Source organism: Petaurus breviceps, unplaced genomic scaffold (genome assembly GCF_028583685.1).
Source record: "Petaurus breviceps papuanus isolate PSGF00001 unplaced genomic scaffold, PetGlider_PUasm1.0 379, whole genome shotgun sequence".
NCBI classification, from domain to species: domain Eukaryota; kingdom Metazoa; phylum Chordata; class Mammalia; order Diprotodontia; family Petauridae; genus Petaurus; species Petaurus breviceps.
The window spans coordinates 2,339,402-2,363,552 of record NW_027186303.1 but is presented as its reverse complement, the minus strand read 5'-3'; the positions used below and the strand labels follow the sequence as shown (position 1 = coordinate 2,363,552).

Sequence of the window (24,151 nt, the reverse complement as noted above, 5' to 3'; positions counted from 1 at the left end):
GAGAGAGAGAGAGAGAGAGAGAGAGAGAGAGAGAGAGAGAGAGAGAGGGAGGGAGGGAGGGAGAGAGATTTGCACATAGCAGTTTGCATACTGTCTTCTCCATTAGACTGTAAGCTCCTTGGGTGCAGGGACTGGTTTGGTTTGGGTTTTTTGTCTTTCTTTATGTCTCCAGGGCTTAGAACAGTGCCTGGTACATAGTAGGTGCTTAATAAATGTTAGCTGACTAAATAGGTGCAAATAAATTTGTGACAAACAGTATGTACTACTGTGACGATGAAGAGTAGAGATGATCAGGGTAAGGCAGAGTTAATCAGGGAGGGCTTTCTGGAGGAGTTGAGTTTCAAGGCAGCCTTTGAAGGGGAAAGACACAGAGGAGCAGAACAAGGGAAGTGACTCAGTCAGGGACAAAGGTCCAGAGACAAAAGTGAACAATATGAAAGGGATTCTTGTCCGAATACAGTGAGAGGCTGAGCTGTCCAGTGTAGATGGTCTCCCAACCACACACTCCCTCCTCCATTTTCAGGGGTCTCAGAGAGGGAGGTCCAATGATTTCCTAATGGAAATGACAATGGTGGTTGCTGAGGCTCATTCCCAGATAGCTTCCTCCAAACATGATCAGAATATCAGAAGCAGGATATCATTCCAATATCAAATGGGCAAAAACATCCCAAGAAGAATCAGGCTCAATCATAGACATACCTCCTCTTGTCATCATCTGTTATTGATTCTTCTGTCCTAAAAGGTAAAAAGCATTAGATATGAGCTGCTGTTTACATCTTTTCAATTCATTGACTGTAGATTTAGTAACAGAAGAAAGGAGAACATACGAGTTAAATCCTGTTCAATTTCCTTGAAACATGAACTGGTTTTGTACACTTGGAGAATTTGATACCCACCTCAATCATTCACATATAATATGTTTTTTAAAAAACAAAATTATTTTCTATTTAATAAAATTTTATTCATATACAAATATAGCAAGCAACAAAAAACCCAATTGTCAATGTAATTGAAAATATGAAGAAATAGCATTCGTTAACACATAGAAGCAATAATTATAAGCTATTGAATAGTAACAGACTTTTTGCCTACTCTCTCTCTAGTAAAGAGGTGGGGGCCTGTGGATGCAGAAAGTTGCATACCCTTTCAGACTTGATCACAGCATTGCTTGCTTTGCTTAACTGGATTTCTTTGTTACAAGGAAAATCACAATGTGTGGGGGTGAGGAAAGGAAAGAATAAGTTTGATATAGAAAGAAAAAAAGAATTGATGGAAATGGAAAATGGGGAAAATGGAATAACAAGTTTGTTTTCTTCTATTGAAATGTTTTGTTTTAAATGAGTTGCTTCATATGTAACCTAAGGGGAAAAAAATGAAAGAAAAGACTGCAGAGAGATCTCCTAAACTGGAATGTATAGACAGTACACATATTGTACTTCCTTCATCTCTGACTTCAGACCCAATGACAAAAGTAGTCTCTTTGCAGATGAGAGTGTCACAAGTCAGAAATTATTAAACACCTGCTTTCTACTAGGCACTGGCAATGTAAAGATGAAAAAATGCTCTCCTCGAGCCTGACACTTGCATAAACATGAGCCTGGTTTCCTCAAGGCATTGCCAATAGAATACAAGCTTTGGCAAGATCCATTAGGCTGGAAAGACTTTAAGGACAGACCTGGGAATAGACAGTGTGAGCTGCTCCTGAGCCAGCCTGGCTAAGTCTGGAGTCTGGAGACTGCGGCACCAGCCACCCCTAGCTGCAGTGGATAAGGCTCTAGATTTGCAGTCAAGAAGACCTTGTTTTGAATCCTTCCTTAGATACTTACTACCCATGTGACCCCAGGCAAATCATTACCCTCTGTCAGACTCGGTTTTCTCAGCTATAAAATGGGAGTAATAATAATAATCGCATTTACACCCCCATAGAGCTATTATGAAAATCAATGTGACAATTCAGTTAAAGCACTCTGCAAATCTTAAAGTACCATATCAGTGCTAATAATTATTATTATTATGGGTAGAGTGGAATAAAAATCTTAATAATATTCTCAGAATTTAATGCAGGATTTTTTTATGACTTCTTGGCATGGTTCAAGAACAGCAGAATGGAAAGAGAGAAAGAAAGAAAAAGAAAGAAAGAAAGAGAGAGAAAGAAAGAGAGAGAGAGAAAGACAGAGAGAAAGAAAGGAAGGAAGGAAGGAGGAAAGAAAGGAAGAAAGGAGGAAAGAAAGAAAAGAGGAAAGAAAGAAAGAAAGAAAGAAAGAAAGAAAGAAAGAAAGAAAGAAAGAAAGAAAGAAAGAAAGAAAGAAAGAAAGAAAGAAAGAAAGAAAGAAAAAAAGAAAGAAAGAAAGAAAGAAAGGAAGGAAGGAAGGAAGGAAGGAAGGAAGGAAGGAAGGAAGGAAGGAAGGAAGGAAGGAAGGAAGGAAGGAAGGAAGGAAGGAAAATAGCAGTAAGACAGAGCCAAAAGTTAATGGCATCTGTCTTTTACTACCCATGTAACCTCAGACAAATCAGTTCAATTCTCTGAGACTCAGTGTCCTCATATGTAAAATGAGATGACTGCAGTCAATGGCCTTGGAGGTTTCCTTCAGTTCTAGAGCTATCAACATCATCATAATAACTTGTGTTTAACTTACAAAATAATTCATAAGAGTAATATCATTATAATTCATATTCATATAGCACCTGAAGATTCGGGGCCCTCCAAGACGATGTGCTCACATGGCCTAGGCCTGATCTTGACCCCAAAGAGTCATTTTCTCTTTTTGGTTTATTGCCTTCACCTGGAGTTGCTCCAGAACATCTTCTAGCACACTAATGGCTTGGTCTGTGTCAACTGCCACAATCGCAGATAACAGGATTCCCAGCTCCCTAACAAGAACTCAGTGTGCCAAATGCATATCTAGTATAGGACAGCCTTTTCTTCATCCCACAGAAACCACATAGAAACCAAAGTACTCACAGGAGCCCAAAGACTTATAAAGCACTGAAACAGTCCATCAACTCATCTCAGGAGGAATCTAAACTTGGGACCACCATCAAAATGACTCTTTGATATTTTGATGAAGCCCTACTTATTACTCGATCCTAAACAAACCCCACATGCTCATGTTACCATCCTAACATTTAGACTACCTCCAAAAGTTAGCATGTAAGTCTACAAAATAAGTAATTTCCTCCCAACTGGACATGCCTGTTAAGATGCTATGCAATAAACAAAGTGTCAAACACACAGTCCAGGGACATAGGTGTAATGAATGCAACTCCAATCAGATTAAAAATGTAATTGGAAGATATTTAACAAAATCAATAAAAATACAATAAAATATAGATAACACTGAATTTTGAAACCAAGTGACTTGCCCCTTTTTCCTTTTGAATTTGACACCATTGCAATAAACTATTCTCTTTTCTCTATGGAGCAAGCTGTATCAGATCTCCTTTTCTCTCTAAAAGGCTGTGTCTGTGAAATTACAAAAGAGGAAAATTTTATACATTGGTTACCCTTGAAACAAGTCCCAAAGCTGGTGCTGTCCAGTAAATTAAATCTCTCTCCATGTCTTTCTGACTGTGTCTGTCTGTCTCTTTGTATATTTGTGTGTGTCTATCTGTCCATCTATCTGTCTGTATCTGTCTTCCATAGAATGCTAGATCCCAGGAGCATGCTTTGAGAACCCCTACACTAGTCTGTTCTTTGTTCTTTCTCTGGTAAGTAGAACACAGAAGTCGTTAGAAAAAGGAATTTAATTATCTAAAGTAAAGTGTGCTTCTCTAGTAGTATTGCTAGGTTTTTCTGAATATTGAGAAACATTTAACCCCCTTTAACTGGCAGCAAAGTGGCGCCATAGTGAATAGAGTGCCAGGTCTGGAGTCAGAAAGACTCATCTTCCTGAGTTCAAATCTGGCCTCATAGTTGGTAACTGAGTGACCCTGGGCAAGTGACTTCACCATTTTCCTCAGTTCCTCACCTGTAAAATGAGCTAGAGAAGGAAATGGCAAACCACTCCAGTATCTTTGCCAAGGAAACCCCAAATGGGGTTTTGAAGAGTCAAACAGAACTGAAACATCTTTACATCAAATCCCTTTAATTGGCCATCCTGATTAGTCACTGTCTCCAGATATATAATTACATATAGTTAAGCTTTAATAGCTTAAAACTGCACTGAGAATTTTGGGATACCCTATATGTAGTCTAATTTATGTAGATTGGTTTTACAGACAGCCTAAACTCACCAGATCATCGACAATGCCTATGGTATACATCTGATCATGAACAAGGATTTTTTTCAACTCAAAAAGTGCTCAAGTGTTAGAAAATGGTGCTGTGCCAATCAATATGGTCTAAAGGACTATTGTTGACTACTCTTAATTAAAACCTATTTCAAAGTGGAGTTCTGAATCTGTGATATTGGCATTGGCCATGTCTATCAAAAGGAATAACAACTTGTTATTTAGCTGCTTCCTTGTGTTCCATCCCCAGTGGCTGACTGAGGGTATAATGAGGTCCTTTTGGAAACTCTAAATGACAAATGAGTTTTGGACAGAAATAGCATTTCATAAATTCTGCCAAGGCTCTTCTTTTTCTCTTATTAGGTATCTGTTTACCACCATGTCCCATCCCCTGCTCTCCCCCGCCCCTTCCCCCCGCCGCCAACCTTGTCTACTATTCAATCTGCTCAGTTAATGATGGAGTCAAGATAACTACATAGCTTCCAGAAGAGCTCAGTTCCTTTCCATTAATAAAGCCCCATGCCCATCTTGGACAAATCTGACCCTGTTTGCCTCAGTTTCCTCATCTGTCAAATGAGCTGGCGAAGGAAATGGCAGACCACTGCAGCATTTTTGCCAAGAAAACCCCAAATGGGGTCATGAAGAGTTGGACATGACTGAAGACTTAACAATAATAACAAATCCTCATCTTGCCCCCTCATCTACCACTACCACCCCAAAACCTAAGAAGGGAAAAAATTAAAACCATAATTTTCTTAATATCCGCGGACTAAAAGCACTTGTGCTTCCCATTTTAAGTGATCAGCTCCATCTGCAGTGACCTATAGCATTTATAAGATTTCAAACTTCTATTTGACCAACTTCAATGGGGCTGACAATTCTTGGTTGGGGCTACATCCTCCAACAAAGGATCAACCTATCTCTGCATTCTTACCCTGGGGAATTCTAGTCAAGGTCCACAGAAAATTCACCTAACACACATAAGGATTTCCTCTATGGTTTTTAATAATAATTGCTAGTCTTTACATAGCACTTTAAGGTTCACAAAGTGTTTTACAAATGTTATCTCATTTGATCCTTATAACAACCCTGCTAGGTAGATGCTATCATTATGCCCATTTTACTGGTGAGGAACCTGAGACAGATGGAGGCTAAGAGACTTGCTCAGGGTCACTGAGCTAGAAGGTGTCTGAGGCAGGATTTGACCCAGATTTCCCTGACTTCAAGTCCCATGCTCTATACTAACTGCATGACTATTGGTACCATGGATACCAATACAACATTGTACAGTGAATATGTTTATTCCAGACCAGTTCAGTGATGCAGGCTCCAAGGTTTAGAAGGCAATGAGTTATTTGGGACTATAAAATGCAATAAAACCTACTTTACCAACAGGAGTTAGAGTTTGAGGGTTGGAGTTAGAGTCATAATCAGAATCAGAGACAGAGTTGGAAAGCTGGGGTTAGGGTTGGATTTGGGGATTGTTAGCTGGTACCATAGTGGATAGAATACTGAATTCAGGAAATCTCATCTTCCTGAATTCAAATCCTGCCTAAGACACTTACTAGCTGTGTAACTCTAGGCAAGTCACTTTACCCTGTTTGCCTCAGTTTCCTCATCTGTAAAATGAGTTGGGGAAGGAAATGACAAACTATTCTACTATCTCTTCCAAGAGAATCCCAAATGGTGTCACAAAGATTTGGACAAGACTGAAAAATGGCCAAACCACTGGTGTTGGGTTAAAGGATAAAAAAAAATTCCAGATCAAGAAAGTAACCCACAGAGCTCAGGAATGACCCCCTTATACTTCTGGGGACCAAAAAGCCAAATGACCCCAGTCCCATAGAGATCCAGCCTGGGATGCTAGGCAGTAGAGGGGGTGGGAACAAAAAGATAAAAGAGGGATCAGACACTGAGGCCAAAGTCCAGCCAGAGACCCCACCCTCAGGGCAGCCCAATGGCTTCTCCTAAACCCTGGTGCACAGTGACCCAAGCACCACTCACACAATCCAATCAAGGTTCCACCCTTCTGTTCACACTACCTTTGGGGTTCACCTTTTTTCTCAATCACAATATTTCCTAGAAAATAATTTTAATCAACCAATCAATAAGTATTTATTAAATACCTACAATGTGGATCCATACTAGGGAGCAGGGAAATAAAGACAGCTCCTGCCCTCAAGGACCTTAAATTTTATGTGGGGGAGACAACATATACTCATATAAAATAAGATATACACACATATGTGTGTATATGTATGCATATGTTTGTACATGTGTGTATACACATACACATATACACACATGCATATGTGTGAATAAGTAAATAGATTCACACACCCATACACAGAGATGACAAATTTGGCTGGGGCAGCTAGGCAGTAAAGTAAATAGAATACCAGGTCTAGGCTCAGGATGACTCATCTTTGTGCATTTAAATCTGGCCTCAGACACTTACTAGTTGTGTGACCCTGGGAAAGTCACTTAACCCTGTTTGCTTCAGTTTCCTCATCCATAAAATGAGCTCTAGAAGGAACTGGCAGACACATCAGTATCTTTGCCAAGAAAATCCCACAAAGGGTCACAAAGAGTCAGACAACTGAAAAACAGCTGAACAACAATTTTGGCAGGGGACCACTAGAATGAGAGCCAGAGTGGGGAATCAGGAAAGGGCTCAAGGAGGGATTTATTTTGGTTTGTTTACCCTTCTCATATGCAAGTCATTGCTGGGCATGTTTGCCAGATTACATAAGTCCACCATTTGTCTCTCCATTGTGCTTGGTACCAGGGATATAAAGGCAAATGAATGCTATTATGAATGGGCTGTCAAATTACTGATATTTTTTTTTATTTATAAAGTATTATGGGCGGGGAGGGAAATATATAACTTTGGCCTCAGTCATGCCTTTAAGCTGACTAGAGCTAGACAGGGAAGAATTAGTTAGTCAGTGGAGGTCTGGCGCTCACGTTTGGGTTTTGATGGCTCAGAGTGAGTGTAAATAGCAATTGTTTCTGTTCTAGCCAAGAAATTCTGAGGGTCTTCTCCTCCCAAACTGATTCTTTTGTAAAGTAGAACTAAATCATCTTTTGCCTCAATTCTTACCTAGCCTTTAAGCACTGAATGAATGTTACCTCAGTCAAACTGAGACCTGGGAAAGACCTTAGCTTAAAACAGTTAGGGTCTCCCACTACATCTGGGGTCATTGCCATTCATCCTGACCTATGTCTTGCTCCAGTGACCTTAGAGGAAAGAGTGAGGCTGATGACTTAGCACAGCCCTGCCTCACTTAAATCCAATCAACTTGCAGATCAATACATCACTCTCCTGATGCTATTGGTCCTCTTAGAGAAGGAAGGATGAACAAGAAGAGGTCTGGCAAAAGTCCAAACTGTCATACATTATTCTTGCAAATACATCAGAAACGATTATAATAGCTAACATTTCTACAGTGCCTATTATGTGTCAGGCAGTGTGCTCAACGCTTTACAATTATTATCTCATTTAATCCTCATAACAACCTTAGGAAGTAGGTGTTGTTATCATCCTCATTTTACAGATGAGGAAACTGAGGCAAATTGAGATTTTTTTTTTAAAGTGACTAGCCCAGGGTCACACAGCTGGTATGTATCTGAAGCTGGATTTGAACTATGTAAGTGAAGAAGCCCAAATAACTTTAGTTTGGGGTTTTTCCATACTTTGGAAACCTTTCCCCTCTATCTCTAAGTGTCTACTACATACCTAGATGAGCTCCCGAGAACAAACTAGTAAGTCAACAAGCTTTTCTAACCCAGTCAGAGCAAATATCTGCATTCCCCTAGGTTCACTCATTATACAATCCCTATGTTCATATAAGATAATGTTATAGAATGTATGAGGGAAAAAAACACTTCCATCTCATCATAATTCCTTTTCATAATACTATTCTAAATAAGGGATAACTCAGAACCCATTAATGCTCTTATCAAAATATTTTAAAGATTCCCAAGTATTTATATGATAAGGTCCTATATCTATCTATCATATATCTATATACATATGTACATATAAATATACACATATATACACACAAGTGTGTGTGTGTGTGTGTGTGTGTGTGTGTGTGTGTGTGTGTGTGTGGTCCCTGTGAAGCACTGAAATGAGTACCTCCACAATCTGGTCCAAACACACCATTCCAGTTTGTTTTAACTCCCACTAACTGGCTCTATTCACCCATAATACTGTCAATGTGGATTTTTCAGTTATTTTCCTGACTTTTTGCCTTGCCTTCAGCATTTCCTTCAGTTAAAATGCCCTCTTCTCCCCAGCCTCCACCTGTCAAAACCCTTTACATACATTAAAGCCTAACCCCAAAGTGACATTCTCCATGAATTGGCTTTCCTTCATTCTTTCCAGTCAAAAGTAACTTCCCCCTCTACAAGACTACAGGACTGTCATATAGAACTTTCCTTGTCCACAGGGTCCTAATTGTTTGTGCTTCTAACTTGGGTCTCCTACTAAGCCACGAGGAACTTGAAGGCTGGTAACATGTCTTATGCATCTTTGTGACTCCCATAGTATCTGGGCCCACTGGCCTATACATGGTAGATACTAGGAAATAAAATGTGCAAAATTCAATTGAAATTGATTTGCTTTAGACTTCAGTGACTATATGACAGGGAACAGAGATTCTTAAGCGTAAAGCAACATAAAAATATCAAACTGATTTTGGTTTGAAAAAAGAAAAGAAAAAAAAACTAGTCCTGTCTAGCCCAGGCAGTCTTACTAGAATTTACGAAAACATATTGATTAGTTATTTGGGCTTAACAGAAGATTAGATATAATTGAAATAATGAAGAAAATGTCCACAATGTGGATCTACTAGACTGACTGAGGTAAATTCTATAGAATGTATTAGTTTCGCTTCTATTCACATCATTTCCTATCCATCAGTCTTTAATGAGCACCTACTATGTGCTAAATGTCAGCTGTTCGCCTATCCAATTTCTCTGTTCATCCCCTGCAAAGTACTTAATTCTCCATCTGGACCATGAATATCTATAATCAGCCCATCTATGGGGCTTCCCTTCCCTTCCTAGAGCAACCACTCAGGCTTACACTACTTTTGTTCTCAGTTTATTTAATGTCAGCTTGCTTATAAAATGCAGCTCTCATAATTCCTGGGCGCCCTCACTCTGGGAATCATTTCCCCTGCCCTGGGTTTTCACCTTATCAACAACTACATTTATCTTTAATAAACTACATGAGAAAGGAAACCTTACCCAGAGTTATCAGCTCTCATTTAAGTCACCACAGCTTCCTTTTGGGTCCTAACCAAAGCATATGTTTCCTCTGCTGTTGTTTGATTTCCCCTCATTTGCTGCATCAGAAGAGGGGCTTGGGCTTAGGGCCCTCCATAGCGTTTAATTCTCCCAAGAGAATTAAAGGGTGGTTTGAAAGATAAAAAGCATTCAGGCAAAGTAAAAAACAGTAAAAACCATCTCTTAAAATTAATCCCCAGGGGTGACTGTGCAATGTCCCAGCCTGAAAACATGTTTTCTCCCAGGCAACATGACTCTACCGGCCTCTGGTGAGTCTCTAGCTAAAAGCCTGATTTAATTGGGAAAATAAACTCAATTTATGTGATTTTGGACACAGGAGGGTGGTGGCAGAGGAGAGTAAAGAGTAGAAAGGAAGGTACTCTGGCCAAAATGCAGCTCAAGACAAGACAAACATCTCACCCCCATATCCAAGACCAAGCCTCAGGCCATCGGCCTTCTTCTCACCAGAGTTACTGATAGCCAATCCCCATACCCAACCACCAGGGTCTATGGGAGATAAAACAGCTCTCTGGAACAAGCTCTTGGCACTAGAACCCAAGGGCCATTATGACCATTATGACCATAAATCCAACTTAATATATTAACAAAGGGCAAAAGTGGCTGATGCCAGCCCTGCCCTGTCGGCTAGACAGGAGCTGTAACTTTTCCTGCTGCAAAAAATAAAACAAGGTCTCCTGTGCTGATTTATAATGCTGATCTGTCCATGGATACAAGCTTTCCTGGGGTCCTAGCATAGCCCCGTAAATTACTATATATCCATATGCATAAATATATGTGTAGAAAGATAGACATACTGCACATGTCTATATTACATACATTTATTTCTCACAGCTCTACAGAGTGGCTAAATCTGGTATCTTCCCAATCAACACACAATCAGAAGCCATTTCAAGTAGTTCAATATAATTCAAGCTTTCCTACAACATTTTTAAGCTGGAAAAGTTAAATTGATCAGAGGATAATGGGAGAGGATGCGGGTAAGTGGATATCACTGTTATCTTCTGCAATGTTAATTTTCCAATCATGATGTATGAATGAAATCACAAGTCCAGTGCTTGGTCCCCTCATAGTACCTTACTGTTGGAAGGATTGTCCATATAAGAAGAATGCTTTTGTTTCCCAGGGGACCTGTCTTACATATGGGCAATATGGATGTGTGGATACACAATCCACAGGCATTTATTAAGCATGTGTTTGTACCAGGTATTGTGCTACATGCTAAGCATCTAAAGAAAAAAAGGAAAGATTGATCAATTAATAAGCATCTATTAAGCACTTACTGTGCTTACACTAGACTAGACACTGTACTGGGCTTTGGGTATTCAAAGACAAAGAAAAAAAATAAAACAGTCCCTGCCCCCAGGGAGCTTACATTCTAATAGGGGAAGCACATAATGTATTCATACAAGTAAAAACAAAGTAACTTCCTAGGGTAGAGGTGGGAAAGGAGCTGAGAGTTCTAGTCTATCCTTCCACCCATCACTGGACTGTCTCTGGAGATTAAATTTGCTTTGCTTGGTCCCAGAGGACCGACAGTAGGACTAATTAGGAAGCTGCAGGGAGGAACAATTGACTCATTTTAAGGAAAGATAATGGAGCCATACAAAATTAGAACAGGACGCCTTGGGTTATAGTGAGATCCCATCCATGTAGGTCTTCAAGCAGAGGTTTCATGGCCACTTGCTGGGGACTATGTGAACAGGATTTTTACTATGGGTAAGGGACTAAATGACCTCTGACCTCCCTTGCAACTCTGGAATGACAGGATTCTATTACCTTCTAATTCAATTTGCTTCATCCACAATTATCCTTATACTTGTCTTTATTGACTTAACTTTTTTTATCCCAAGATTATTCTGTAGTGAATGGATGACTTATTTTCTGTCCTTTAACTTATAAGATTGTTTTGGGGAATAAATGAGATCATATATTTGTAAAGCACTAAGCATGACACATGTAGGCTCTTGATAAGTGCTTTTTCCCCTCCCCTGGCCCTTTCCCTTTTGCATTAAGGGAGTTGGTATCATTGTAGACCTAATCCCACTCGCAGGCTGCAAGAGAAGGGTTATTACCATGTTTTCAATAGTGCCAAAAATCATGATCTTATTTTGATACATAAACATAACAAATTTAATAAAGAAGTCCCTGAGATCCTACCCATAAAACTCAGACACCAGGCTTCTGGCCACCCAGCCTTCGGGATTGGTCCCTGACCATCATGACTCCTGGCCACCAGACTGAGACCAGACCTTCTAGTCCTGCCCAGATCTGTTCTCCCAAACCTACCGCCAAGAAAATAAAATCAGTGTTCTCTCTGGAGTCTGGGGCACAGCATCTGTTTATTCCTGGTTATTAGGAAGAGGGTGATGATCTATAATCCCTGACAACCAAACTTTCTCTTCTCCCTCTCAATTCAAAGTATAGACTGTCTATGCAGAAAGTCTTTTGTTCTGAAAATAGTCCTCGATTCCTTACTTTTCAGCCCTGTTCATGCCATTTCTCAGCCAGCCCCTTCCTTCTGTTAGGTCTTTTGGAATTCCCTTGTCTTGTTATCAAACTGTCCTTCATATTAGACTATTTCCTCTCATAGTCATTCCATCTTCTATAGAAATCTGGCTCTTCCCATACTCCCAAGGAAAATATGAATCCCCAGTCACCCTCTTCAGTCCCTGCTTGTCCATGATTCCTTTTGGCCTCTGTTTTGTCATCTTGTGCTCATTTAAAAAAAAAAATATTTCAAACAACCCTCTTTTCTGATTTTTCTCTTTTCTTTCTTTCTTCCCTTTTTTCTTTCTTTCTCTCTCTTTCCTTCTTTCTTCCTTTATTTCTCTCTCTTTCTTTCCCTTCCTTCCTTCTTTCATTGTTTCTTCCCTCCTTTTCTTTCTTCCTTTCTTTTGTTGTTCCTTTCTTCCTTTTCCTTTCTTTCTTTCCTTCCTTCCTTCTTCCTTCCTTCCTTTCTTTTTCTTTCTTTATTTCTTTTCTTGACGTCTCTATTCCTAACCCTTTCCTCCATCAAACAAAAAAAAATGAAATTAAAACAAAACCTTTATAACAAATAGGCATAGTCAAGCAAAACAAATCCCCAAATTGGCCATGTCCAAAAATGGATGTGTCATTCTACATCTTGAGTTTACTGCCTCTATGTCTGGAGACTGGAAACAGGCTTCATCATCAATCTTTTGGAATGATGATTAGCCATTTTACATTGATCAGAGTTCTTAAGTTTTTCAAAGTTGTTTTTCTTGACAATGTTTCTGCCAACTTATAAACTGCTTTGCTCACTTGGCTCTGTCTCCTCAGACTTTCTCTGAAACCTTTCCTTTCATAATTTCTTATATAACAAACTTAATAAAGAAGTCATTAAGATACTAACTATAGAATTCCATTTGACCTAATAGAGACATTTTTAAATTATTGAATCAACAAGTATTTATTAAGCACTTAGTATGTGCTGGGCTGCCTGCCCTATCCTCAGGGAGATTACATTCTAACAGGGAAGGCAAAAGAACATATAAAGCAAATGGACAAAACATTTTTCTATTTTTTGCTACACAAGACTAACTAGTCAATTCCATCAAAAAAAATTCATTCAATACATAGGTTGGGCATCATATACACAAAATATTAGGACAATTTCTATCTGAATGGACTACATGTTTTATGTAGATACAACCAATGTTTCTGCCTTTAGTTTTCCTTTTTCCCATTAGCTGCTTTATGATTTCACTCACACATCCTCAGTTCCCTTCCCTGAATCAAAATTCAGGAAAACCTAGATTAAAACTCAACATCAGGGCGGCTAGGTGGCGCAGTGAGTAAAGCGCTGGCCCCAGAGTCAGGAGGACCCGAGTTCAGTTCCAGCCTTAGACACTTAACACCCACACAAAAATACTAGCGGTGTAACCTTGGGCAAGTTACTTAACCCCAATTGCCCTCCAAAAGGAAAAAAAACTCAACCTCAAACAGCAGGTGGGTTTTTGCATCTATAAAAGAGGGTTCATTGTAGCTTGTGGATAGAGTGGGTACACTGGCCAGTAGGTAGAGTGCCAGACCTAGAATCAGAAAGGCTTTTCTTCCAGAATTCAAATCTGGCCTCAGACACCTATCAGCTGTGTGATCCTGGGCAAGTCACTTCACCCTGTTTGCCTCAGTTTCCTCATCTGTAAAATGTGCTGGGGAAGGAAATGGCAAATCACTCCAGTATCTTTGCCAAGAAAACCGCAAATAGGTTCACAAAAACCAAACAACAATAAAAGAGAGGTCATATAAAACCTGTAGAACCCACCTCCCAGGTTCATGGTGATGATTAGAGGAGATCATTTATGGCAAGTGCTTTGTAAACCATAAAGTACTCTATGCATGTCTGTTCTCCTCCTCCTCATTATAATTGGTTTCTTCATTCCTTCATAAATTGATTAGAGAAAAGCCATTAGCGATGTTTAGCTCAGAGGGATACTCCCTATTTCTTTCGATCCTAGAGGCAGGAGATCCAAAGCTCCAAAGCTCCCTACCTTCACTACCACCTAGCAAGTAGAGGAGACCCCCACCAGTGCTTAGGGCATTGCCACCTGCCATGGAAGGATGGAGGCAACTCCTGGAGAAGGGAGAAGCCAGAAGTAGTTATGAAACTGAGTTCTGTGTACTAAATGTTACATGAGCTACACCATTCAACTATGGCTTTATTTGAAGTGCCTTACTTCTAATGACCAATAAGAGATTTGTACTTTTCTCTATTTGGTGGGAGTATGTTTAGCTATTAAAATGAGCATTAAAAGCTCTTTTCAACTTCTCAGATTCCCACCTCCCATGGCCCGACTCCCCCTCATGGCATCTGTTCGGTTGTAATACAGTTTTGCAAATCTTATTTTAAATCAAAACTAAGAAAAGGGCTTTAGTAAGAATCCTTTAATGTATACTGTGAATAAAAAAAAACAAAAATTGGATTTGCTATATTTTATTTATGAAAGTATCACTTATGCTGTATGTAAAGAAAGGCCAAGGATATGTGGAGGCCTGCCAAATTGAGATTAGGATTAAAAGTTATTTAATAGTATCAAAAGTCCTGGGAAAAGCTGATCCTGCTTACAAAACTTCCTCAAAAGTGATCAATGTCTCTGATTGGGAATCTCCTTCAGAGAAAGAGGAAATAGGAAATCACCTTCCCCCTTTTATGCTGGGGTATGGTTCAGATATAAATTTCACTCCTTATCATTTACCCTACTTATTTACTATTTAAAATCACTGGGGTCTTGCTTATTAGCAATAAGTGGGAATTTGGCAGCAGGAGACCCAGCTTTTTAAATGATGCTCTATTGGAATGTACTGTACCTGGGTTCACACAGGCTGATGGTTTCCATGATGAGCTCAATCAAGGCACCATATCCAAACAAACTATATCCCAAAGTATGGAGGGAACAAACAGAAGCAATCCCTGAGCCTCTGCTCTGCTTTTCAAGGAAGTGTGTAGGACAGAATAGGCACCACATGGCTGGGCATGAGTAAATGCTGTTCCAGTTTTCAAAAAAAGACTAGAGGGCTGAATTTTCAAACTGAGCTTGACTTCATTCCTGGCAAAATTCTAGATTTCATTATAAAAACTATAGGATCATATTTATCAGGCTAGAAGAGACTATGGAGATAAGAAAGTTCATCCCTTTCATTTTACAACAGATAATAAAAATAGCTGACATTTATATAGTACATTTAAGGTTTGCAAGGCACTTTATATATAAACACATATTATATTTTATATATATATACACATATGTAGCTATACAATGTGTGTATATACGTATATGTATATGTGCATACATAGGTGTATGTATGCGTATATGTATAGATATACACACACACGTACACATGCACATACCCCCTGCTGAATCACTGCCTTGTTGTGGTGGAGGGGCTTGTGTAGTTCATTGAAACTATAAGCTAGGCCATGTGGGGTTACCCAAGACAGAGTGGTCATAGTGGAGAGTTCTGACAAAATGTGGTCTACTGGAGAAGGAAATGGAAGACCATTCCAGTATCTGTGTCAAGAAAGCCCTGTGAACAGTGTTAGTGTGCTATGGTTCACAGAGTCGTGAGGAGTCAGACACAACTGATTGTGTACCTACACATACATGTAAAAATATTCTTTTGATAAAACCAGGCCCAAAAAAGGTTAAATGATATAAGTCGTAGGTAATAGAAGCAAGGTATCAACCAAGAGGTTGATTTCAAATTCACCACTCCCTCCATCACATCATACTGTCCAATTTTCCACATAAAAATCTGGATATTTATTCTTTTGTCATGAAAAATGCTATACTTTGAATTGAAAATTATTGCAATTGGGGAAGCAAATTCTGTCTATTATTAAATAAACAGATTTTGAAATGTTCTCTTGAAAGGGATCTAAGAAAGAGGAAGCTTGTGAACATTTACAAAAGAAAGCTAGGCTATTTGTCGTGCTCTAAATTCAGGAAAACTGTACCACATCCTTGGACTCTCGCTCTAAATACAGAATAAGTGACAAATGCGCTCTTTAATGTGTGATACTTTTATCATTTATGTAGAGTGGCACAGTGGACATAGAGCCAGCCTCAGGATCAGGAACATCTCAGTTCAAGTCTCACTTCTATTAAGGCTGTGAGACTTTTTTTTTTAAGCAACTGGGGTTAAGTAACTTGCTCAAGGTTACACAGCCAGTATTTCTGTATGTAGTGCTGGCCAGTTATTTCTGGGCACAGTGCTAAGTAGCAGAGCCTGGATTCGATCCCAGGTCATCCCAACTCTAGGGCTAGTGATCTTACTCACTGTGCCACCTGGCCAACCCAAAGCTGTGAGACTTTAAGAAAGTCACTTAGCTTCTTAATGCCCCCAGGCAACTCCCTAAGACTGCACATTGCAGAACTGCAGGTAGGTGGCACCATAGGACACTGGGTTTGGAATCAGGAAGACTCATCTTCCTGAGTGCGAATCTGGTCTCAGACCCTTATTAGCTGGGTGATTCTGGACAATTCACTTTACACTGTTTGCCTCTGTTTCTTCATCTGTTAAATGATGGAGAAGGAAATAGCAAGTCACTCCAAGATGTTTACCAAGAAAACTACAAATAGGGTCATGAAAAGTGGGACAGGACTGAAAATGACAGAACAACAAGACATACATCACTCAAAGGAGTTTCCTTATGAGAAGTTCCTTATACCAATAAAATAATAAAATCATAGATCTGGCCTCTTGTTCACAAAAGTCAAATTCAACAGCACAAGGTGGGACTTGGGGGCCACTGCCATTCATGGGTTCCCATGAAAAAAGGACCACACAGGCTTTAGTAGGCTTCAAGCTCAATGTACCAACAAGGTGACATGATGGCCAAAAAGCCCAAAGTCAACTTAAGCTGTACTGATAGCTGCATGGTGTCTGGGAAAAAAGAGGTCACAGCGTTGTTGCATTCTGCCTTGATTGGATCACATCTCAATAAGTATGTCCAGTTGTGGGACCCCCATTTTAGGAAGAGCACCAATAAATTAGAGTGGGTCCAAAGCAGGGTAACCAGGATGATGAAGGAACTGACAAGCAGACCATGTAAGGATGAGCTGAAGGAGCTGGTTATGGTTAGCCTGGAGAACAGAAGCTTTAAGGAGAAGCCTTCACCTACTTGAAGCCTTATCATTTGGAAGACACATTAGATTTGTTCTTCTTGCCCCTGGAGGACAAAAAAAAAAGGTACATGGAGCAGAAGCAGCAGAGAGATAGATTTTGGGTCAATAAAAGGGAAAACTTATAAATGATTGAAAGCTTTCGCAAAAGGGAATGCCTTGGGAAGCAGGGAGTTAGTGCCCTGGAAACTTGGCATTTGAAGGATCCTCAGCAAACGTATATTCTAACCCATAACTCGTCAGGAACATCATAGAAGGATATTTCTGTTGATTTGTGGGTTAGACTAGCAGACCTTTGAAGTACCTTGGAATGCTAAAATTGTGAGTCTAATACCCTACAAGTAGGAAATAAATCCTGTCTAGGATTTGACCCAACAACGATTATACTTAAACTTCTAGGAAAAAAATCCTTTAACTAAAAATCATTATTTCAACCCACATTTGGCAAGTAGTTCATTTCATCATCTCTCAGATGGCTCACAACTAGTGGATGACAACAGGGTGTAGACTTTTATACTTTCTGAAATACAATGGGGTTAGATGTGTTGTTATCCTTGACGAATCATTTCTATTTGCTAATGCAGGAGTTCTACCCAAATTAGTATAAAATCATAGCTTGACATATTTGGCTTTCAGAAGAGAGAAAGCCCTTTCTGATTAAATTTGGGTCAAGTCTGAGTCTAAAAATGTGATCATACATTTGATCATAAATGTGATCTGCAAAGAGTAAATAAATCATAAACCAAAGAAGTAATTTGCACATGTGCCCCATAGAGAAAGAAAAGTTGGTTGTATATTAGCCTTTCCACTCATGCTGACATACACTTAGCTTCTAATCAGTGTGATTTTCAAAAAAAAAGTACAGTAATACAAAATTTTAAGTACTCACACATCTTTAACAGCTCCAGCAGGACCTAAAATGTGAAAAACACAATAGTATTAGCATTAACCCACTGCTTAGTTTTAAAATTAAACCCTAATCATGCACCAAAATTACATTACAGTAGACAACAATTTAATCTAATAGCCATTAATATTTGAGAAAAGGAAAGCAAAAAATGATAAATAAAATCCAAATCTAAAATTAGTTTTGCCTGGTTTCTGAAGACCGGTAGACAATCTTAAAAATGGAGTTCTTATAGATCAGGAAATTGGTGGGGTTTCAGAAATAATTTTATGTTTAAAGTCATGCTTCTTTAAGGCACTATGTGCTATAAGATGGCTTCATGTTATAATGAACAATTATAACTAATATTATATTTATTTATTTATAAACCAGACTTGCCTGGTAGAAAACCAACAATCATTGCTATTTTTCAGTATATGCTGATCATTTCTTTTTCTTTCAAAAAGATCTTATTTAGGGATATAGGCTATATTCAGACCAACATAGTATATATTTTCCACCTATATTAACAATATGTAAAACAGAAATAGAAGTATAGTAAGGAATCTAAGTAACAGAAAGTACATTTTGACCTTAAAGTGAGCAATTTCAGACAAATACATTGTTTAGCATCACTGGAGGTGATGTTCTTATGGAGAGATGTTTCTCTGTCCATAGTCAGAAACCATGTCAGGGACCTAGTCAGTTTACTATATTATAATTTTACAAGAAGAAGGGAATCATGGTGGCAAATTTTCTTTCAAATATTTTTCATTTTCACAAAATTACCAATATGTGATGAAATAGTTCTGAACCTCGGTGTTAAGAAATATTTATTCTCCTTTAAAAAGAATGAAGTAGTCAGACACTTTTGTACTGAGTAAGACTGACTACAAAAGGCTTCTCTGATCATTGTACTTTGTCAAAAATATCCAATTCAAACAATACTTTACTAAAATTCCTCATAGAAAAACTACCAAACCAAATTTAAAAAAAAAAACATATTTCTTCAATCACGTCACATTAACTCAATGTTGGCTTAATACTACATCTCAAAAATGTGAATGATTTATCTACTGTTAAGAGTTTCCCTGTATCATAATTATCAATTAATATCTTGGCATCTTTTAGACATGGGGGACATAATGAGTTCTCTCCTCACTGCCATCAAAACAACAGATATTAGAAAAAGGCAAAGTAATGGCTCCATGAGACTTTGTGTTGCCAACAGGGAGGGACATTCTTGATTCCAAAACAGCCCTTTCCTTAAAAAGGGAGAGAGCCCACCATATATATCAAATTTAGTTCAGAACTTCTGTTATAGAATATAAACTTTTGCCTCTAATACTCAGAGGGAACTAAGGGGTAAACCATAGAGAGAAAGCAATTTTGGTTGAGCTCTCTGACACGTGCCTTACTAAACCAAAAGCAGGGGAAAGATATAGGAAAGAATACCATAGGACTGCCACCCTCTTTTCTGGTGGCTAGATCAGAAGCTAAATCGCCACCTTTCTCTCTGACAATATCTCTTCAGGACTTCCTCTTTTCTCATAGGCTATATAGCATCCTGAGCCCTCCCAACTATCTGACTCACTCTCAGGCAAGGCCTTTACCTAATCATCTCTCTCTCTGCCAAACCAGTAGCTCAGTCACTTATCTATTTACCTCTCTTTCCTTTCCCTGTCTTCTTTTCATATTTGTTTTAAGAATTTGGATCAGTCAAGCTACATGACCTTTGTGTCAAACAAGTCTAGTGGGGTTTTCATGTCACAGAATGAGGTACCAATTCATACCGCAGAAGAGGTATGAATTTATATAATTAATTTATTATATATTATATATTACATATAATTATATATAATATATTGTGTTTTATAATATAATTAATAATATATAATAAATTAAATAATTATATAATTTATAATATATTAAGTCTTCTCCTATTTGCAAGTTTGCATCTTGAAGGTTATTATTAAAAATTATATTCTCAACTTACATGACATTTTGATTGATTTGATATTGAGCTATTTGATATTTTGATGAGCCAAGAATTTTCCCCAAAATTCAAGTCCCCTCTGTATGAGAAAGGCATATGTCACTGAGTGAAGTTCAACCTGCCATGAAGCTTGGTCACTTTCTCAAAATTCAAAGAATTTGTGACTGAGTTGAGAAGGGAATGTCTTTCTAGAACAATGTTCATAGCACATGAGACCCAAAGCTAAAAGCACTTTTTCTTCCCTAAAAAAAAAAAAGGTGAACTCCAATTATATAAAATATGAAAAACAAGAAAGTTCAAATAACCAAATTACTTTCTGAGTATTATGCAGTTATTCATACTCCTAATGATAACCTAGATCGGAGATTCTTAACAGTTTTTGTGCCGTGGAACCCATTGGTGGTGTAGTAAAACCCATGAAACCCTTCTCAGAAAGATATTTTAAAATATTGATGGAAATCATAAGTTTCAATTAGAGGTTAATGAAAATAAAGATAAAACATTCTCTCATTCAAGTATATAGACCCACTGAAATCTATCCCTGGATTCCTTGGGAGTCTGGATTAAGAATCTCTGACCTAGGGAGGGATACTGAAGAGCTCTTTAAATCATCAAAAGTTAATTACATTCCATTTGATTCAGCATACATTTATTGAGCATCTATTTTTCCCAATATTATACTACACAGTAGAATTTTAGGGTTGTCTCTTATTATATTCTAACTCTTTTAAAATTCATGGTTATATATAATAATCAGTTCATCAGAATACCAATTAACCCCAAATACCCCATTTCCCAACCACTCTGGATAAACCAACATTTGACGAACCAATTTTTCTCCCCCAAAAAGTATCCTTCTAAAAAGCAATATGGGGCATAATTAGCATTTTTCAAAATCAAGCCTAATGGAATATAGTCTACATTTCAGGATCCTAGATGTAAATCTCTTGAAAAACATTAAGGCACACCAGCTGGAAAGCACCTAATTAGTTATGGCAGCATTTTTAACATTATAATAGATGCATGCTACATCTTATTTCTTATAGGCAGATGTTTCTTTGTGACCTAATCAGTCTATATTATAATTTTACAAGAGGAAGGGAATCATAGTAGCTAATTTTCTTTCAAATATTTTTTGTTTTCACAAAATTATCAGAGTATAATCTGTTCCTAGATGAATGATGAAATAGTACTAAACCATAATGTTAAGGAAACATTTCTTCTCTTTTAAAAGAATGAAGTAGTCAGACACTTTTACACTTGAGTAAGACTGACCATAAAAGGCTTCTTTTGATCACTGCACTTTGTCAAGTGTATACAAATTAAATAATATTTTACTGAAAGCCTTCATGGAAAAATTAATTACCGAACCAGATTTTTTTTAATCCTTTCCAAAACTGGCAGGTGACAGCTAACTTCTCTCTACAAGATAATTACCTGGGATTGAAAAATATTTGAGACCTATACTGAACATCTTTCTTCCAAAATAAATGATTATACCTATAGTTATTAGGGTTTATGGTATATAATAAAAAGCGGTGGGAAACTGTTTTCCCTTTGTCTCATAAATTATGAGAAGAAAATAAAAGAAGAAACCATATAAACTATAAGAAAAAAAGGTGTTTCATCTTTATAAATATAGTTAGAAGAATGACAGAATCCTTCCTAACCTCAAGTTTATTATTGCAACTAGAAGCCCTATATTCAATCAGCTATGCTATTAAATCTCAAGTTAACAAGTAAAAATAAAAGACATGCTTTTATTCAGTCCGATGTTTGTATTTCAACAAGTCGTTAAAAATACAAATTTCCCGGTAATTTCTTCGAATAGTTTAGATGGGGGGAAAGGCTTATATGCCTAAGATATAACTGTATAATGAACTAACAAAAAATAGCTTCGTTCAGAGTTGTCCTTGTTCAGATGTTGTAATTTTACTATGAAAAAAATCAAATAAAAGTCAAACAGCTTGCAACCAAAGATAACCCTAGCTTCATGCATATATAGATATAAACCATGCAGAGAGATTACTTCTCCACAATGAGACGGGGTTGGCAAGCCCAAAATTGGTAACGTATTCTATTAAAATGGCCTTTAACATGATGGAATTGTTCAGCCGTAACAGTTGGTGTACTGTGAACTCTATTAAAAGAGATGATCGAAATGGATGTCAATGAAATAAACCCAACTCAGTCCACAGATCCCACAACCAACTTGTTTCTGCTGAAGCACCCAGCTAGCTAGTACCCACAGAGGTTACATGGCCACTTCCACTTGGAATGTCTCACCATCACTTAGGGGAGAGAGGGGGAGAGGAGATGCCTTGCACATACTAGTAGATGTAAATGTCTGCCGTATGTGCATGTTTGTTGAATCAAATCACTTCAAACACAAACTCATTATCATTCTCCAAAAGCCAGATTCTCCCATCTTTATCAACAAATCACCATTGACCCAATTGCGCAGATCTAAAATCTTGAAATTACCTCTCACCTTTCCTTCCCCTTCATCCTACATACCCAAACAGTAACTGAGGCTTCCTGAAATGTCTACTGCTCATCCCTTCTCTGAATTCCCCCTCATACCACTTTAATCTTCACTTTCTATTATGTCACCCAGATTTCTGCAAAAGTCTCCTTAGGAGCTGGGGTCTTTAATTCTTGATTCTCCTCCCTCTAATTTAGCCTGCAACCCTGAACCTTGTTTGAACACTCCATTTAATTCTTCTTTTTTCAGTATATTTATTATTTACTTTTAAAATTTTTTCTTTTTAAATTTTGAGTTCCAGATTCTCTTCATCCCTTCTACTCCTCCCCCACCCACTGAGAAGGCAAGCAAAAAGATATCAATTACACATGTGAAATCATGCAAAACATTTCCATATTAGCCATATCACAATACCTAGATAGATAAAACAAAAAATATATACTTCAGTTTGCCCTCAGAGTTCATCATTTCTCTCTCTGGAGATGAAAAGCACTTTTTCATCATGAGTCCTTTGGAGTTGCCTTGGAACATTGTATTAATCAGAGTAGCTAAGTCTTTCACAATTGATCATCATTATAACATTGCTATAACAATATAACATTGTGCACAACAACCTCTGGTTCTTCTCACTTCACTTTGCATCAATTTATTTAATTCTTTATTATTTTGCTTACTGTTCTATAATATTTGTTTGTCTTATCTCTCCAGTTGTAAGTCCTTTGTGGGCAGGGGACCAAAACAGACAGTGTCTGTCTCTGGCAATGGCTAACAAAGTTCTGAACACATACAAGGCACTCCGTAAATATGGGGTGAATTTTCAATCCAATTTGGACTTGGTCAAAAAGAAAACAGTCCCTTCCCCCAAGAAGTTACATAGGAGGAGAGGAAGGGACAGCAGAAACATAGACAAGTAAATGCAAATTTGGACAGACCTAGCATAAGGGAGAGCAATTAAGGCACCTAAGTTTGGATGGAGCAAGGCATTCTAAGAGCCATAGATGTGACCTTCAGCTAGACCGGAACTTAAGGAAAGAATTTGTAACCAATCTGCAGTTAATTTAAATTTGTAGATACCATTCAGGTCTGAAATCAAACCCAACTACTTCAAAGGCTGAATTGTTGGTCCAGATTTAAAAGTATTAATTGCCAAAACTCCTCTTTAAACTATGTCTATACAGATAATAGCAGAATCATCACGGAAACATTCTGACCACAAGCCTTCACAAAAACAATACAAAGAGTTGCCAACTACATTATCACAGCTAATCAATCAGTCCAAAAATCACTGGCAGAATGCTTTTGTAACAGCTCCATTATGACACTCATAAAAGTGTGCCACATTGACATGGACTAAGTCAACCATCCAGATGTTGGGGACATCTAGACCTTGGATGTCATTTTCCCGTGTTTTCATTAAGGCATGATGTCCCACTAGCCAGAGCCTAAAGGAATAAGACTGGATGAAAAGGGCCATGATTGGCCTATTGGATAGTATGAGTCCAAGGTGCCCATCTGTCTGCTCAGCCAAGGATTAAATAGAGGAAAATAAGGAGCTAAATTGCCTTTATTTAATAGCCAGTTGCCATTGAGGT

At 38.1% G+C, this 24,151-nt stretch overlaps 1 protein-coding gene across 4 annotated transcripts in view; it reads right to left on the bottom strand.

The window, feature by feature from the left end:
• CUNH12orf75 (chromosome unknown C12orf75 homolog) overlaps nucleotides 1-24,151 on the bottom strand; it is a 113,374-nt gene that overhangs the window by 7,541 nt on the left and 81,682 nt on the right. For all 4 annotated transcript variants that reach the window (XM_069099397.1, XM_069099399.1, XM_069099398.1 and 1 more), the window contains 2 exons: nucleotides 18,082-18,106; nucleotides 700-735 (listed from right to left, as the gene is read on the bottom strand). In XM_069099397.1, coding sequence (XP_068955498.1) covers nucleotides 700-735; nucleotides 18,082-18,106 — 61 coding nt within the window. The remainder of the gene's footprint in view (nucleotides 1-699; nucleotides 736-18,081; nucleotides 18,107-24,151) is intronic.